Source organism: Nerophis lumbriciformis, linkage group LG03, assembly GCF_033978685.3.
Source record: "Nerophis lumbriciformis linkage group LG03, RoL_Nlum_v2.1, whole genome shotgun sequence".
Taxonomy (NCBI): Eukaryota; Metazoa; Chordata; class Actinopteri; order Syngnathiformes; family Syngnathidae; genus Nerophis; species Nerophis lumbriciformis.
In genome coordinates, this window is record NC_084550.2 from 9,426,551 (window position 1) to 9,442,433 (window position 15,883).

General features: G+C 32.9%; 1 protein-coding gene across 2 annotated transcripts in view; it reads left to right on the forward strand.

Moving 5' to 3' along the window:
• The window catches only part of pcsk5b (proprotein convertase subtilisin/kexin type 5b), a 353,408-nt gene that overhangs the window by 312,916 nt on the left and 24,609 nt on the right, over positions 1 to 15,883 (forward strand). For both annotated transcript variants that reach the window (XM_061933203.1, XM_061933210.1), the window contains exons 25-31: positions 8,736 to 8,796; positions 8,859 to 9,004; positions 10,337 to 10,543; positions 10,630 to 10,713; positions 11,938 to 12,124; positions 13,872 to 14,086; positions 14,208 to 14,450. In XM_061933203.1, coding sequence (XP_061789187.1) covers positions 8,736 to 8,796; positions 8,859 to 9,004; positions 10,337 to 10,543; positions 10,630 to 10,713; positions 11,938 to 12,124; positions 13,872 to 14,086; positions 14,208 to 14,450 — 1,143 coding nt within the window. The remainder of the gene's footprint in view (positions 1 to 8,735; positions 8,797 to 8,858; positions 9,005 to 10,336; positions 10,544 to 10,629; positions 10,714 to 11,937; positions 12,125 to 13,871; positions 14,087 to 14,207; positions 14,451 to 15,883) is intronic.

Genomic DNA, 15,883 nt, shown 5'->3' on the forward strand with positions numbered 1-15,883 from the left:
CATGTGCTTTTTTATTATTCAATTTGCTTTATTTACCCAGTATTTTAATGAAGTACACTGCAAAAAGTCAGTGTTCAAAAACAAGAAAAAAAATAAATACAAAAATTAGGGGTATTTTATTAGTCAAAAGACACATTTTTAATAATTGGACCTCTTTAAAGCATTTTATTGGTACTTTACTTTATGTCATGTGCTTTTTTATTATTCAATTTGCTTTATTTACCCAGTATTTTAATGAAGTACACTGCAAAAAGTCAGTGTTCAAAAACAAGAAGAAAAAATACAAAAATTAGGGGTATTTTATTAGTCAAAAGACAAATATAATCATTGGTCCCCTTTAAAGCATTTTATTGGTACTTTACTTTATTTCATGTGCTTTTTTATTATTCAATTTGCTTTATTTACCCAGTATTTTAATGAAGTACACTGCAAAAAGTCAGTGTTCAAAAACAAGAAAAAAAATAATACAAAAATTAGGGGTATTTTATTAGTCAAAAGACAAATTTAATATTTGGACCTCTTTAAAGCATTTTATTGGTACTTTACTTTATGTCATGTGCTTTTTTATTATTCAATTTGCTTTATTTACCCAGTATTTTAATGAAGTACACTGCAAAAAGGCAGTGTTCAAAAACAAGAAAAAAATAATAATGCAAAAATTAGGGGTATTTTATTAGTCAAAAGACAAATTTAATAATTGGACCTCTTTAAAGCATTTTATTGGTACTTTACTTTATGTCATGTGCTTTTTTATTATTCAATTTGCTTTATTTAGCCAGTATTTTAATGACGTACACTGCAAAAAGTCAGTGTTCAAAAACAAGAAAAGAAAAAAAATACAAAAATTTGGGGTATTTTATTAGTCAAAAGACAAATTTAATAATTTGACCTCTTTAAAGCATTTTATTGGTACTTTACTTTATGTCATGTGCTTTTTTATTATTCAATTTGCTTTATTTACCCAGTATTTTAATGAAGTACACTGCAAAAAGTCAGTGTTCAAAAACAAGAAAAAATAATAATAAAAAAATTAGGGGTATTTTATTAGTCAAAAGACAAATTTATTAATTGGTCCCCTTTAAAGCATTTTATTGGTACTTTACTTTATGTCATGTGCTTTTTTATTATTCAATTTGCTTTATTTACCCAGTATTTTAATGAAGTACACTGCAAAAAGTCAGTGTTCAAAAACAAGAAAAAAAATATACAAAAATTAGGGGTATTTTATTAGTCAAAAGACAAATTTAATAATTGGACCTCTTTAAAGCATTTTATTGGTACTTTACTTTATGTCATGTGCTTTTTTATTATTCAATTTGCTTTATTTAGCCAGTATTTTAATGACGTACACTGCAAAAAGTCAGTGTTCAAAAACAAGAAAAGAAAAAAAATACAAAAATTTGGGGTATTTTATTAGTCAAAAGACAAATTTAATAATTGGACCTCTTTAAAGCATTTTATTGGTACTTTACTTTATGTCATGTGCTTTTTTATTATTCAATTTGCTTTATTTACCCAGTATTTTAATGAAGTACACTGCAAAAAGTCAGTGTTCAAAAACAAGAAAAAATAATAATAAAAAAATTAGGGGTATTTTATTAGTCAAAAGACAAATTTATTAATTGGTCCCCTTTAAAGCATTTTATTGGTACTTTACTTTATGTCATGTGCTTTTTTATTATTCAATTTGCTTTATTTACCCAGTATTTTAATGAAGTACACTGCAAAAAGGCAGTGTTCAAAAACAAGAAAAAAATAATAATACAAAAATTAGGGGTATTTTATTAGTCAAAAGACAAATTTAATAATTGGACCTCTTTAAAGCATTTTATTGGTACTTTACTTTATGTCGTGTGCTTTTTTTATTATTCAATTTGCTTTATTTACCCAGTATTTTAATGAAGTACACTGCAAAAAGTCAGTGTTCAAAAACAAGAAAAAAAAATCCAAAAATTAGGGGTATTTTATTAGTCAAAAGACAAATCTAATCATTGGTCCCCTTTAAAGCATTTTATTGGTACTTTACTTTATGTCATGTGCTTTTTTATTATTCAATTTGCTTTATTTACCCAGTATTTTAATGAAGTACACTGCAAAAAGTCAGTGTTCAAAAACAAGAAAAAAAAATAATACAAAAATTAGGGGTATTTTATTAGTCAAAAGACAAATTTATTAATTGGTCCCCTTTAAAGCATTTTATTGGTACTTTACTTTATGTCATGTGCTTTTTTATTATTCAATTTGCTTTATTTACCCAGTATTTTAATGAAGTACACTGCAAAAAGGCAGTGTTCAAAAACAAGAAAAAAATAATAATACAAAAATTAGGGGTATTTTATTAGTCAAAAGACAAATTTAATAATTGGACCTCTTTAAAGCATTTTATTGGTACTTTACTTTATGTCGTGTGCTTTTTTTATTATTCAATTTGCTTTATTTACCCAGTATTTTAATGAAGTACACTGCAAAAAGTCAGTGTTCAAAAACAAGAAAAAAAAAATCCAAAAATTAGGGGTATTTTATTAGTCAAAAGACAAATCTAATCATTGGTCCCCTTTAAAGCATTTTATTGGTACTTTACTTTATGTCATGTGCTTTTTTATTATTCAATTTGCTTTATTTACCCAGTATTTTAATGAAGTACACTGCAAAAAGTCAGTGTTCAAAAACAAGGAAAAAAAAAATACAAAAATTAGGGGTATTTTATTAGTCAAAAGACAAATTTAATATTTGGACCTCTTTAAAGCATTTTATTGGTACTTTACTTTATGTCATGTGCTTTTTTATTATTCAATTTGCTTTATTTACCCAGTATTTTAATGAAGTACACTGCAAAAAGGCAGTGTTCAAAAACAAGAAAAAAATAATAATGCAAAAATTAGGGGTATTTTATTAGTCAAAAGACAAATTTAATAATTGGACCTCTTTAAAGCATTTTATTGGTACTTTACTTTATGTCATGTGCTTTTTTATTATTCAATTTGCTTTATTTAGCCAGTATTTTAATGACGTACACTGCAAAAAGTCAGTGTTCAAAAACAAGAAAAGAAAAAAAATACAAAAATTTGGGGTATTTTATTAGTCAAAAGACAAATTTAATAATTGGACCTCTTTAAAGCATTTTATTGGTACTTTACTTTATGTCATGTGCTTTTTTATTATTCAATTTGCTTTATTTACCCAGTATTTTAATGAAGTACACTGCAAAAAGTCAGTGTTCAAAAACAAGAAAAAAAAATAATACAAAAATTAGGGGTATTTTATTAGTCAAAAGACAAATTTATTAATTGGTCCCCTTTAAAGCATTTTATTGGTACTTTACTTTATGTCATGTGCTTTTTTATTATTCAATTTGCTTTATTTACCCAGTATTTTAATGAAGTACACTGCAAAAAGTCAGTGTTCAAAAACAAGAAAAAAAAAATCCAAAAATTAGGGGTATTTTATTAGTCAAAAGACAAATCTAATCATTGGTCCCCTTTAAAGCATTTTATTGGTACTTTACTTTATGTCATGTGCTTTTTTATTATTCAATTTGCTTTATTTACCCAGTATTTTAATGAAGTACACTGCAAAAAGTCAGTGTTCAAAAACAAGAAAAAAAAATAATACAAAAATTAGGGGTATTTTATTAGTCAAAAGACAAATTTATTAATTGGTCCCCTTTAAAGCATTTTATTGGTACTTTACTTTATGTCATGTGCTTTTTTATTATTCAATTTGCTTTATTTACCCAGTATTTTAATGAAGTACACTGCAAAAAGGCAGTGTTCAAAAACAAGAAAAAAATAATAATACAAAAATTAGGGGTATTTTATTAGTCAAAAGACAAATTTAATAATTGGACCTCTTTAAAGCATTTTATTGGTACTTTACTTTATGTCGTGTGCTTTTTTTATTATTCAATTTGCTTTATTTACCCAGTATTTTAATGAAGTACACTGCAAAAAGTCAGTGTTCAAAAACAAGAAAAAAAAATTCCAAAAATTAGGGGTATTTTATTAGTCAAAAGACAAATCTAATCATTGGTCCCCTTTAAAGCATTTTATTGGTACTTTACTTTATGTCATGTGCTTTTTTATTATTCAATTTGCTTTATTTACCCAGTATTTTAATGAAGTACACTGCAAAAAGTCAGTGTTCAAAAACAAGAAAAAAAAATAATACAAAAATTAGGGGTATTTTATTAGTCAAAAGACAAATTTATTAATTGGTCCCCTTTAAAGCATTTTATTGGTACTTTACTTTATGTCATGTGCTTTTTTATTATTCAATTTGCTTTATTTACCCAGTATTTTAATGAAGTACACTGCAAAAAGGCAGTGTTCAAAAACAAGAAAAAAATAATAATACAAAAATTAGGGGTATTTTATTAGTCAAAAGACAAATTTAATAATTGGACCTCTTTAAAGCATTTTATTGGTACTTTACTTTATGTCATGTGCTTTTTTATTATTCAATTTGCTTTATTTAGCCAGTATTTTAATGAAGTACACTGCAAAAAGTCAGTGTTCAAAAACAAGAAGAAAAAAAATACAAAAATTAGGGGTATTTTATTAGTCAAAAGACAAATTTGATAATTGGACCTCTTTAAAGCATTTTATTGGTACTTTACTTTATGTCATGTGCTTTTTTATTATTCAATTTGCTTTATTTACCCAGTATTTTAATGAAGTACACTGCAAAAAGTCAGTGTTCAAAAACAAGAAAAAAAATATACAAAAATTAGGGGTATTTTATTAGTCAAAAGACAAATTTAATAATTGGACCTCTTTAAAGCATTTTATTGGTACTTTATGTCATGTGCTTTTTTATTATTCAATTTGCTTTATTTACCCAGTATTTTAATGAAGTACACTGCAAAAAGTCAGTGTTCAAAAACAAGAAAAAAAATATACAAAAATTAGGGGTATTTTATTAGTCAAAAGACAAATTTAATAATTGGACCTCTTTAAAGCATTTTATTGGTACTTTACTTTATGTCATGTGCTTTTTTATTATTCAATTTGCTTTATTTACCCAGTATTTTAATGACGTACACTGCAAAAAGTCAGTGTTCAAAAACAAGAAAAAATAAAAATAAAAAATTAGGGGTATTTTATTAGTCAAAAGACAAATTTAATAATTGGACCTCTTTAAAGCATTTTATTGGTACTTTACTTTATGTCATGTGCTTTTTTATTATTCAATTTGCTTTATTTACCCAGTATTTTAATGAAGTACACTGCAAAAAGTCAGTGTTCAAAAACATGAAAAAAAAATAATACAAAAATTAGGGGTATTTTATTAGTCAAAAGACAAATTTAATAATTGGACCTCTTTAAAGCATTTTATTGGTACTTTACTTTATTTCATGTGCTTTTTTATTATTCAATTTGCTTTATTTACCCAGTATTTTAATGAAGTACACTGCAAAAAGTCAGTGTTCAAAAACAAGAAAAAAAAAAAAAGAAAAAAAAAAATGAGGGGTATTTTATTTGAACTAAGCAAAATTATCTGCCAATAGAACAAGAAAATTCGGCTTGTCAAGACTTTCCAAAACAAGTAAAATTAGCTAATCTCAATTAACTCAAAAATACCTTAAAATAAGTATATTCTCACTAATAACAAGTGCACTTTTCTTGGTAGAAAAAAAAGACACATTTTTGCTCAATATGTTGAAAAATATTCTTAAATAAGTAAATGCTAGTGCCATTATCTTGACATAATGATATGATTTTTTTTTTTTCATGCTTGAAGTAAGAAATGATTACTTTAAAAAAGTAGTTTTATACTTGTGAGTGTTGATGACACAGCTTTGCAACAGTTGATATTCTAGTTTCAAGCATGTTTTACTCAATATAGGTCATCAAATCTCAGCAACAAGCTGTAATATCTTACTGAGATCATTTAGGACCAAAACACTTAAAACAAGTAAAAAACTCTAACATAAAATCTGCTTATCAGACAGAAAATAAGCAAATATCACCCTTATTTGAGATATTTAGTCTTACTTAGATTTCAGTTTTTGCAGTGCACACACACACACACACACATGCACACACACGTGCACACTAAAACAGGGATGTCAGAGGGCCATTTGTGACCCGCAGCTTGTATTATTGTTTTGGCATTCTAAAAAAAAAATACAACTAAACAAGAAAAAATATGAACAAAGAGCAAAAAAGGTGTAATGTAACAAGAAAAAGTTGCATCCATTTTCTATGGACCCACTTATCCTCATTGCGGGTTAAAAGTTGAAATACTACTACTATTAACACACACACACACACACACACACAAAACTTTTAAAAATACTTACATAGGTAAGTTTTGAACCGTTAACAATGAAATATGTGCCCGGTAAAAACAGTGAGATATGTTTATGTGTGTTGTTAGAGCTCCCTCTGCTGGTAAATATTGTCATTACACCCAACATATATATGTTCTGTAATAGCTAATGAAATCGTGTAAGGATGCATGCAGCTAAAAACTACCATCATTTTGCAAAAAAAATAAATAAAAAGTTTAATTTACTGATGGGTTATAATGATAAAATACAAAAAAGATGCAAAATAGTTTATTATTACTACAGTTTGTAATGGTTTACAGTAGTTTATTTGCAACATGCTGAACTCAATTGTATCAAGCAACACAGTGATGGGCCAGCTACTTGGAAAATGTAGTAGGTTCAAGTTAAAGTTAAAGTATCAATGATTGTCACACACAAGGTGTAGCGAAATTATTCTCTGCATTTGACTCATCACCCTTGATCACCCCCTGGGAGGTGAGGGGAGCAGTGACCCCCCCAATTCCAACCCTTAATGCTGGGTGCTATTTTTATAGTCTTTGGTATGACTCGGCCGGGGGTTTGAACTCACAACCTACCGATCTCATGGCGGACACTCTAACCCAGGGGTCGGCAACCTTTACCACTCAAAGAGCCATTTTGACCAGTTTCACAAAATAAAGAAAACAATGGGAGCCGCAAAACTCTTGAAATTTAAAATGAAATAACACTGCATACAAAGTTTTTTTTTGCTTTGTGCTATGTATAAACCAAAGGTCTCAGACACGCGGCCCGCACCTTAATATGAAAATGTAATGTTAATACGGCCCGCGAGTTTTATATGAATGGCGCTTGACAGCCCTCCCGATTTTTCCGGGAGACTCCCGAATTTCAGGGCAACTATTCTATCGAATGTCTGCTGATTTTCACCCAAATAACAATAATAAGGGCGTACCGTGATGGCACAGCAATTAGTGCCCTCTACAACCTGTACAAACAGCACGGGGGTGCATAATGTAGCCCGGAAGAGTTAGGGATGCATGGGATTCTGGGTATTTGTTCTGTTGTGTTTATTTTGTGTTACGGTGCGGATGTTCTCCCGAAATGTGTTTGTCATTCTTGTTTGGTGGCACTGAAACCCGGAAGTCTCCCAGGAAAATCGGGAGGGTCGGCAAGTATGCAGCTGAGCCGCATCAGAGTGGTCAAAGAGCCGCATGCGGCTCCGGAGCCGCGGGTTGCAGACCCCTGCTCTAACCACTAGGCCACTGAGTTACTGCTGATTAAATGTAGCTAAGTTACAGGGGAATTCATTGATTGATTGAAACTTTTATTAGTAGATTGCACAGTACAGTACATATTCCGTACAATTGACCACTAAATGGTAACACCCGAATAAGTTTTTCAACTTGTTTAAGTCCACGTAAATCAATTCATGGAAGCTATCCCCAAAGAATTGTAGCAAGCTTCACTACAAGCTACAAGGCAAAAGTAGCTTAATATGACATCAAAGCTACATTTAACTGCATTTATATGTAAGGGTCCACTTGTATAATATCAATGTTAATATCCATCATTTAACAGGGAGGGTACAGTTTGTAAAAATGGGTCAATTTTTATCTGATATTCTTGGCAAACAATAGAAAACACGTACTCATATAGTAGTACAGTTGGCACAGTACAGTAAACTGACAGTTAATATTTAAACATTTAACATGTGACATTTCTAACAATTTTGAACAGAAATAGTTCATGCACATTCAGATAAATTCCTCAAAATTACAATTAAAATTTTTTTGGCTGGGGGCCGGGCTGTATATATGCGCACTAATTGACTGAAAGAGCACGCACTTGGCGCGATGATGTCATGTTGTCGATGGAAAAATGCATTTTTTGACAATATGATTTGCCTGAGCGGCTAGGAGACCCCGAGAGTAACAAGCGGTTGCCTTGTTGCCTTTCCTTTAAGAACAATAAATTAGTTTTTAGTATAAGTTTGCTGGTTTCAAGAAATGTAATGCGGAGCGCATATCATTATGTCAAGATAATGGCACTAGCATTTACTTCATTTAAGAATATTTTTCAACATATTGAGCAAAAAGGTCTCTTTTTTTTCTACCAAGAAAAGTGCACTTGTTATTACCGGTAGTGAGAATATACTTATTTTAAGGTATTTTTGGGTTCATTGAGGTTAGCTAATTTGACTTGTTTTGGGAAGTCTTGACAAGCCAAATTTTCTTGTTCTATTGGCGGATAATTTTGCTTAGTTCAAATAAAATACCCCTCATTTTTGTATTTTTTTTTTCTTGTTTTTGAACATTGACTTTTTGCAGTGCAGAAAAGTATCGAAATAATTTTGGTATCGGGACAAGACTACGCTGAATTACTAATCATTAATCTGGTTTTAATTGAACCCCCGTTCACATCATTGTTACGTTCACCGACCTACTAACGATGTCGTTCCTCACAGAAGATTCCAAACATCCAGACCAAGGAACCGTGTGCCTCAAGTGTGAAGATCATTTCTACCAGTAAGGTTACCAAATGATTCACACACTTTTCTTGTGGCTTCACGTTGCTGTGTCTCATCCAGGCTTGGTTCTGACTGCTACCAGTCCTGCCCAGACCGCACGTACGGCCTTGCTGAGACCATGAAGTGTTCTCCCTGTGAAGACGAGCGCTGTGCCATCTGTGACGCAGCTCAGTGCTACTGGTGTCTGGAAGGAGCCTACCTTTTTGGTAACGTGGAAGGATGCAGATATGTTTATGAGTTCTTTCTTTTTACATAGCCATGTTTAGAACAGATAGTACTTTTCCTTTGTGTATTCTACCAGTCTCTCTTTGTCTTCAGATTGTCTGTTTAGTGTCTTAAATCATCAGGAATGTGAAATACAACACCCACTGGTTTCTTATCAGTGGTGCGAGGGGGAGATGGGGGTTTTCTTTGTGTGAGAAGAAGTTGGTTTTTCCCTTCAATCAATCAATCAATGTTTATTTATATAGCCCTAAATCACAAGTGTCTCAAAGGGCTGCACAAGCCACAACGACATCCTCGGTACAAAGCCCACATAAGGGCAAGGAAAAACTCACCCCAGTGGGGCGTCGATGTGAATGACTATGAGAAACCTTGGAGAGGACCGCATATGTGGGTAACCCTCCCCCCTCTAGGGGAGACCGAATGCAATGGATGTCGAGTGGGTCTGACATAATATTGTGAGAGTCCAGTCCATAGTGGATCCAACATAATAGTAATAGTCCAGTCCATAGTGGGGCCAGCAGGACACCATCCCGAGCGGAGACGGGTCAGCAGCGCAGAGATGTTCCCAGCCGATGCACAGGCGAGCGGTCCACCCCGGGTCCCGACTCTGGACAGCCAGCACTTCATCCATGGCCACCGGACCTGTGCCCCCCCCCCCCCCCCCCTCCCCCTCCACAAGGAAGAGGGGAACAGAGGAGAAAAGAAAAGAAACGGCAGATCAACTGGTCTAAAAGAGGGGTCTATTTAAAGGCTAGAGTATACAAATGAGTTTTAAGATGGGACTTAAATGCTTCTACTGAGGTAGCATCTCTAATTGTTACCGGGATGGCATTCCATAGTACTGGAGCCCGAATAGAAAACGCTCCATAGCCCGCAGACTTTTTTTGGGCTCTGGGAATCACTAATAAGCCGGAGTTCTTTGAACGCAGATTTCTTGCCGGGACATATGGTACAATACAATCGACAAGATAGGACGGAGCTAGACCGTGTAGTATTTTATACGTAAGTAGTAAAACCTTAAAGTCACATCTTAAGTGCATTTCCCTTGGAATGCCAGATCAACTTGAGCAGCCAATATGAATGTATTGGTTAAGTTGAACTCCTAAAGCTTTAGTAAAACTTGAAAATATTCCAATTCTGTCTTGATGGTCCTTCTTACTCAGCATATATGTCATCGAAATAACTTGGGATTCACCAGTAACTTAGATTCCCCGGGAGGAAGAACTGGTCCGACGCAACAGTACCACTCATTTTTCAAACAAGTGATTACTGGCGAGGGCAGTGAGACTAAATTGTGTCTTGGGTGTGTCCAGATGGGATGTGTGTGGACCGCTGCGAGGAGGGCTTCTTTGTGGACGTGGAGAGCCGGGAGTGCGAGGAGTGTCACCGTGCGTGTAGGACCTGCGGCGGTCCCAGATTCGACGACTGTGACTCGTGCGAGGACGAGATGACTCTGAGGGACGGAGAATGTGTGAAGAGAGCTCAGCAAGGGTTATGTGCTGACGGACACTTCTGGAACAGTAGGACACGTCGTCGTTGTTGTAGTTTCAGATTGTACACTTTGTTCAATGTGTGCGCTTTGTGCTGTTTTGTGTTGTTGCTGCAGAGCAGGGAGACTGTGAGCTGTGTCATTCTTCTTGTAAGACATGCTTTTCTGCACGCAAAGACGACTGCATCACCTGTCACCCAGGTGTGTGTGTGTGTGTGTGTGTGTGTGTGTGTGTGTGTGTGTGTGTGTGTGTGTGTGTGTGTGTGTGTGTGTGGGTAATATATAACTATAATAATTATATTTTATTCTAATCATTTTTACATTATAATGATCCACTATCATGTATACGTTTTACATGCTTGATAAAAAAAACCATTGTATATAATAAATGTATGATAGTTGTAGTACTGGTAGTATAATAATTGGATATAATAAAATATATTGTATATTTCTATGTACGTAATTATAATGAAATAATAGTTATTTGATAAGATTGATTTTTATATAAAGAACGACAACTGCATCATGGACGTCACATTTTATCTGCTTTTACATAAATGAAATATACATATTGTTAAAAATCAAACATTTAAGCTTTTTTTCAATTATTTTGAATTCTATGCAATTATTTATAAAATGTATTAATGAATCTTTCCATTCTCTTTCAAAATGTTGTTACATGTACTGTGCATACAATGGAACAAACTCATTGAAAAACTATCCAAATTTAATAAACAGTCAGTTTTAAAGATATGAATTCTATTTACTTTTATATAAATTGTTATGAAATCATGTTTATAATAGTTTAATTAAAAAAAAGCATTTTGAGGATTGGAAAATGGGAAAAAAAAAGAGAATCAAAATATGATAATATTATAGTAGTAAAATTAATAATATAAAATATAATAGAATCAACATTTCTTACATTCTAATTATACCTCTGCGATTATGTAATCGTTTAATAAATTATAAAACAAAAATCATGCGTGTAACAGTTTAATAATAAAATAAGCATTTTGAGGATTAGAAAATAAAAAATATATAATCAGAATAGAATAAAACATGTATTTAATTTATTCAAATATATATATTGGTTAGAGCATTCATATAATGTATTCATATATTGAGAGTGACAAAAGCAACAAGTAAAAAGCATAAATAGATTAAGTGTGGGGGCTTGTAGTATTGTAGTATAATACTAGTATGTACTCGTATACATTATAATAATCATACTGTATTTGAGTGTATCTATATATATGCTTCTAAAGTATATAATATTGGTGTGTGCGTGCGTGCGTGCGTGCGGGCGGGCGTGCGGGCGGGCGTGCGTGCGGGCGTGCGTGCGGGCGTGCGTGCGTGCGTGCGTGCGGGCGGGCGGGCGGACGGGCGTACAGTCATGTCTTTTATTGTTGTTGTTTTTTGTAGGAAATTTCTTGACAGCTCATCAGACGTGCACGCCTCACTGTCCTGCGTCCACCTTTGTCAACCACACTTCCAGCCGCTGTGACGCCTGCATGGATGGCTGTGTCTCATGTCAGGACGCCAAAGTGTGCCAGCGATGCCAAGCTGAACACTTCCTGCAGGACGGAATGTGTGTGCTGGAGTGCCACAGGTAGTCCTGACCTTTAATGTATATATATATATATATATATATATATATATATATATATATATATTAGAGATGTCCGATAATATCGTGCTGCCGATATTATCGGCCGATAAATGCTTTAAAATGTAATATCGGAAATTATCGGTATCGGTTTCAAAAAGTAAAATGTATGACTTTTTAAAACGCCGCTGTGTACACGGACGTAGGGAGAAGTACAGAGCGCCAATAAACCTTAAAGGCACTGCCTTTGTGTGCCGGCCCAATCACATAATATCTACGGCTTTTCACACACACACAAGTGGATGAAAGGCATACTTGGTCAACAGCCATACAGGTCACACTGAGGGTGGCCGTATAAACAACTTTAACACTGTTACAAATATGCGCCACACTGTGAACCCACACCAAACAAGAATGACAAACACATCTTGTCATGATCCGGACCGCGGATTATTTTCTGTTAGTTTTGGACTCTTTTAGTTCCTGTTTGACACCTCTGAGTTTGGTTTGGTTGCCATGGCAGCTCATTGTTTTCACCTGCCTCTGGTGTTTGGGACGCTCACCTGTGTCTACTCAGAGGCACTATTTAAGCCTGCTTTTTCCAGTCAGTCAGTCGGCCTGGCATCATTGTTCGCTTCATGTCTGGTTTCATGCTAAGTGCTTGCTTCACGCTATTGTCACGTGAGATTTGTTTGTTCATGCCACACCTAGTAAGTTTTCTAGGTTTTTCTGTTTTTGTACCTCTGAGTGTTTTTCTGAGAATTAAATGATGTTCCTACCTGCAAGTCCTGTCCAGAGTGATACATTTCGGGAAAACATCCGCACCGTAACACAACATAAACACAACAGAACAAATACCCAGAACCCCTTGCAGCACTAACTCTTCCGGGACGCTACAATATACACGCCCCACGCTACCCCCCTACTCCCCCCACCTCAACCCCGCCCACCTCAACCTCCTCATGCTCTCTCAGGGAGAGCATGTCCCAAATTCCAAGCTGCTGTTTTGAGGCATGTTAAAAACAATAATGCACTTTGTGACTTCAATAATAAATATGGCAGTGCCATGTTGGCATTTTTTTCCAATAACTTGAGTTGATTTATTTTGGAAAACCTTGTTACATTGTTTAATGCATCCAGCGGGGCATCACAACAAAATTAGGCATAATAATGTGTTTATTCCACGACTGTATATATCGGTATCGGTTGATATCGGAATCGGTAATTAAGAGTTAGACAATATCGGAATATGGGATATCGGCAAAAAAGCCATTATCGGACATCTCTAATATATATAGAACTACTCACCCCCAAATCCTCCACACGACACCTCCGCTCCGGGCAGGCTAACCTCCTCCAACCTCCGAGGACAAAGCTACGAACAATGCCGCTCCCAGTCTGTGGAACGCTCTCCCTGACCACCTGAGGGCACCACAGACTGTGGATGCTTTTTAAAAAAGACTTAAAAACCCTTCTTTTTTTTTTAAAAACTTTTTTTTTTTTTTTAGATATATGCATACTAGTTTTAGCTATTTGGCTGTTCTAGTTTTTATTTTTTATTTATTTTTTATCTTTTTATTTTTATTTTTTTAATACACTGTAGCACTTTGAGATTATTTACTCAATGTAAAGTGCTTTTTACAAATAAAATCTATTATATATATATATATATATATATATATATATATATATATATATATATATGCTGGATGTGTGTATATCTCTAACAAGTGTGTTTGTTTTCTTATAGAGGTTTTCCTGAGGGCGGCGTGTGCCACCCGTGTGCGCCGCAGTGCACTTCCTGTCAGGGTAACGCCTCCTTTTGTCTGAGCTGTGAAGACGGGCTCTTTCTGTTGAAGCGCTCGTGCAGACTTCATTGTCCTGTGGGCTACTACACACAAGACACACAATGTCTCCAATGTCCTCCTGACTGTACCCAGTGCAGCCAAGACGGCCTCTGTCAGAGTAAGTCCTCGGCCGCTAGGTGGCGCCTCCGTCCTCCTTTTTAAAAAACCATCAGTTCTTCCTTCTCATGCTCATAGTTAAAAACACATGTTTGTATAACAACTTCTCACATTTCAATCAGAATGTGCAGATTACTTCTTCCTGCATGACGACAAATGTGTGGGTGACTGCCCCGCCGGATACTACGCCACTGAGAAGCAGCGGGAGTGTTTGCGTTGCCATGCCAACTGCGCCTCCTGCGATGGTCCGGACGACGACGACTGCGACTCCTGCCGTAACCCCAAAGCCGTGCGCTACAACGGCGAGTGTCTGCCCGAGTGTCCCAGCAGCACTTACTACGACCCCACTGACGGCGAATGTCGAGGTAATGGATGATTGACAAACAAAAGTGAATAGAAATGTCATACAAATATAATAAAACATGAAAACATTGTGTTTAATTGAAGTTTAAAAGTTAAAAAAATAAAATACCAATAACAGATTAAATGAAATAAATGAAGTATGTATAAATAAGTTACTTAAAAGTTTAGTTTCATTCAAAGACCAATAAATAAAATACAAATGAAATATATTAAAAACACATATAAAGTGTAATGAAATATTTATTGGTTTTAGTTGAAGTTTGCTTGAGTTTTTAATGGATTAACTTTAAAAACAAAAATAAAAACTCAAAATGGAACAAAACATATCTTTTTTTTTTAACATTATATTACAGATTAAATAAAATAAATGAAGTATATATAAATAAGTTACTTAAAAGTTTAGCTTAATTCAAAGACTAATAAATAAAACACTAATAAAATATATTAAAAGCACAAATAAATTGGAATAAAATATTTATTGGTTTTAGTTGAAGTTTGCTTGAGTTTTTAATGGATTAATTAACTTTAAAAACAAAAATAAAAACTCAAAATGGAACAAAACATATCTTTTTTTTAACATTATATTACAGATAAAATAAAATAAATGAAGTATATATAAATAAGTTACTTAAAAGTTTTGTTTCATTCAAAGACTAATAAATAAAACACTAATAAAATATATTAAAAACACAAATAAAGTGTAATAAAATATTTATTGTTTTAGTTGAAGTTTGCTTGAGTTTTTAATGGATTAAATAACTTTAAAAACAAAAATAAAAACTCAAAATGGAACAAAACATATCTTTTTTTTTTACATTACATTACAAATTAAATGAAATAAATGAAGTATATATAAACAAGATACTTAAAAGTTTAGTTTCATTCAAAGACGAATAAATAAAATACAAATAAAATATATTAAAAACACAAATAAAGTGTAATAAAATATTTATTGGTTTTAGTTGAAGTTTGTTTGAGTTTTTAATGGATTAACTTTAAAAACAAAAATAAAAACTCAAAATGGAACAAAACATATCTTTTTTTTTTACATTACATTACAAATTAAATGAAATAAATGAAGTATATATAAATAAGATACTTAAAAGTTTAGTTTCATTCAAAGACGAATAAATAAAATACAAATAAAATATGTTAAAAACACAAATAAAGTGTAATGAAATATGTATTGGTTTTAGTTGAAGTTTGTTTGAGTTTTTAATGGATTAATTAACTTTAAAAACAAAAATAAAAACTCAAAATGGAACAAAACATATCTTTTTTTTTTTAAACATTATATTACAGATTCAATTAAATAAATAAAGTATATACAAATAAGTTACTTAAAAGTTTAGTTTCATTCAAAGACCAATAAATAAAATACAAATAAAGTATACTAAAAACACAAATAGTGTAATAAAATATTTATTGGTTTTAG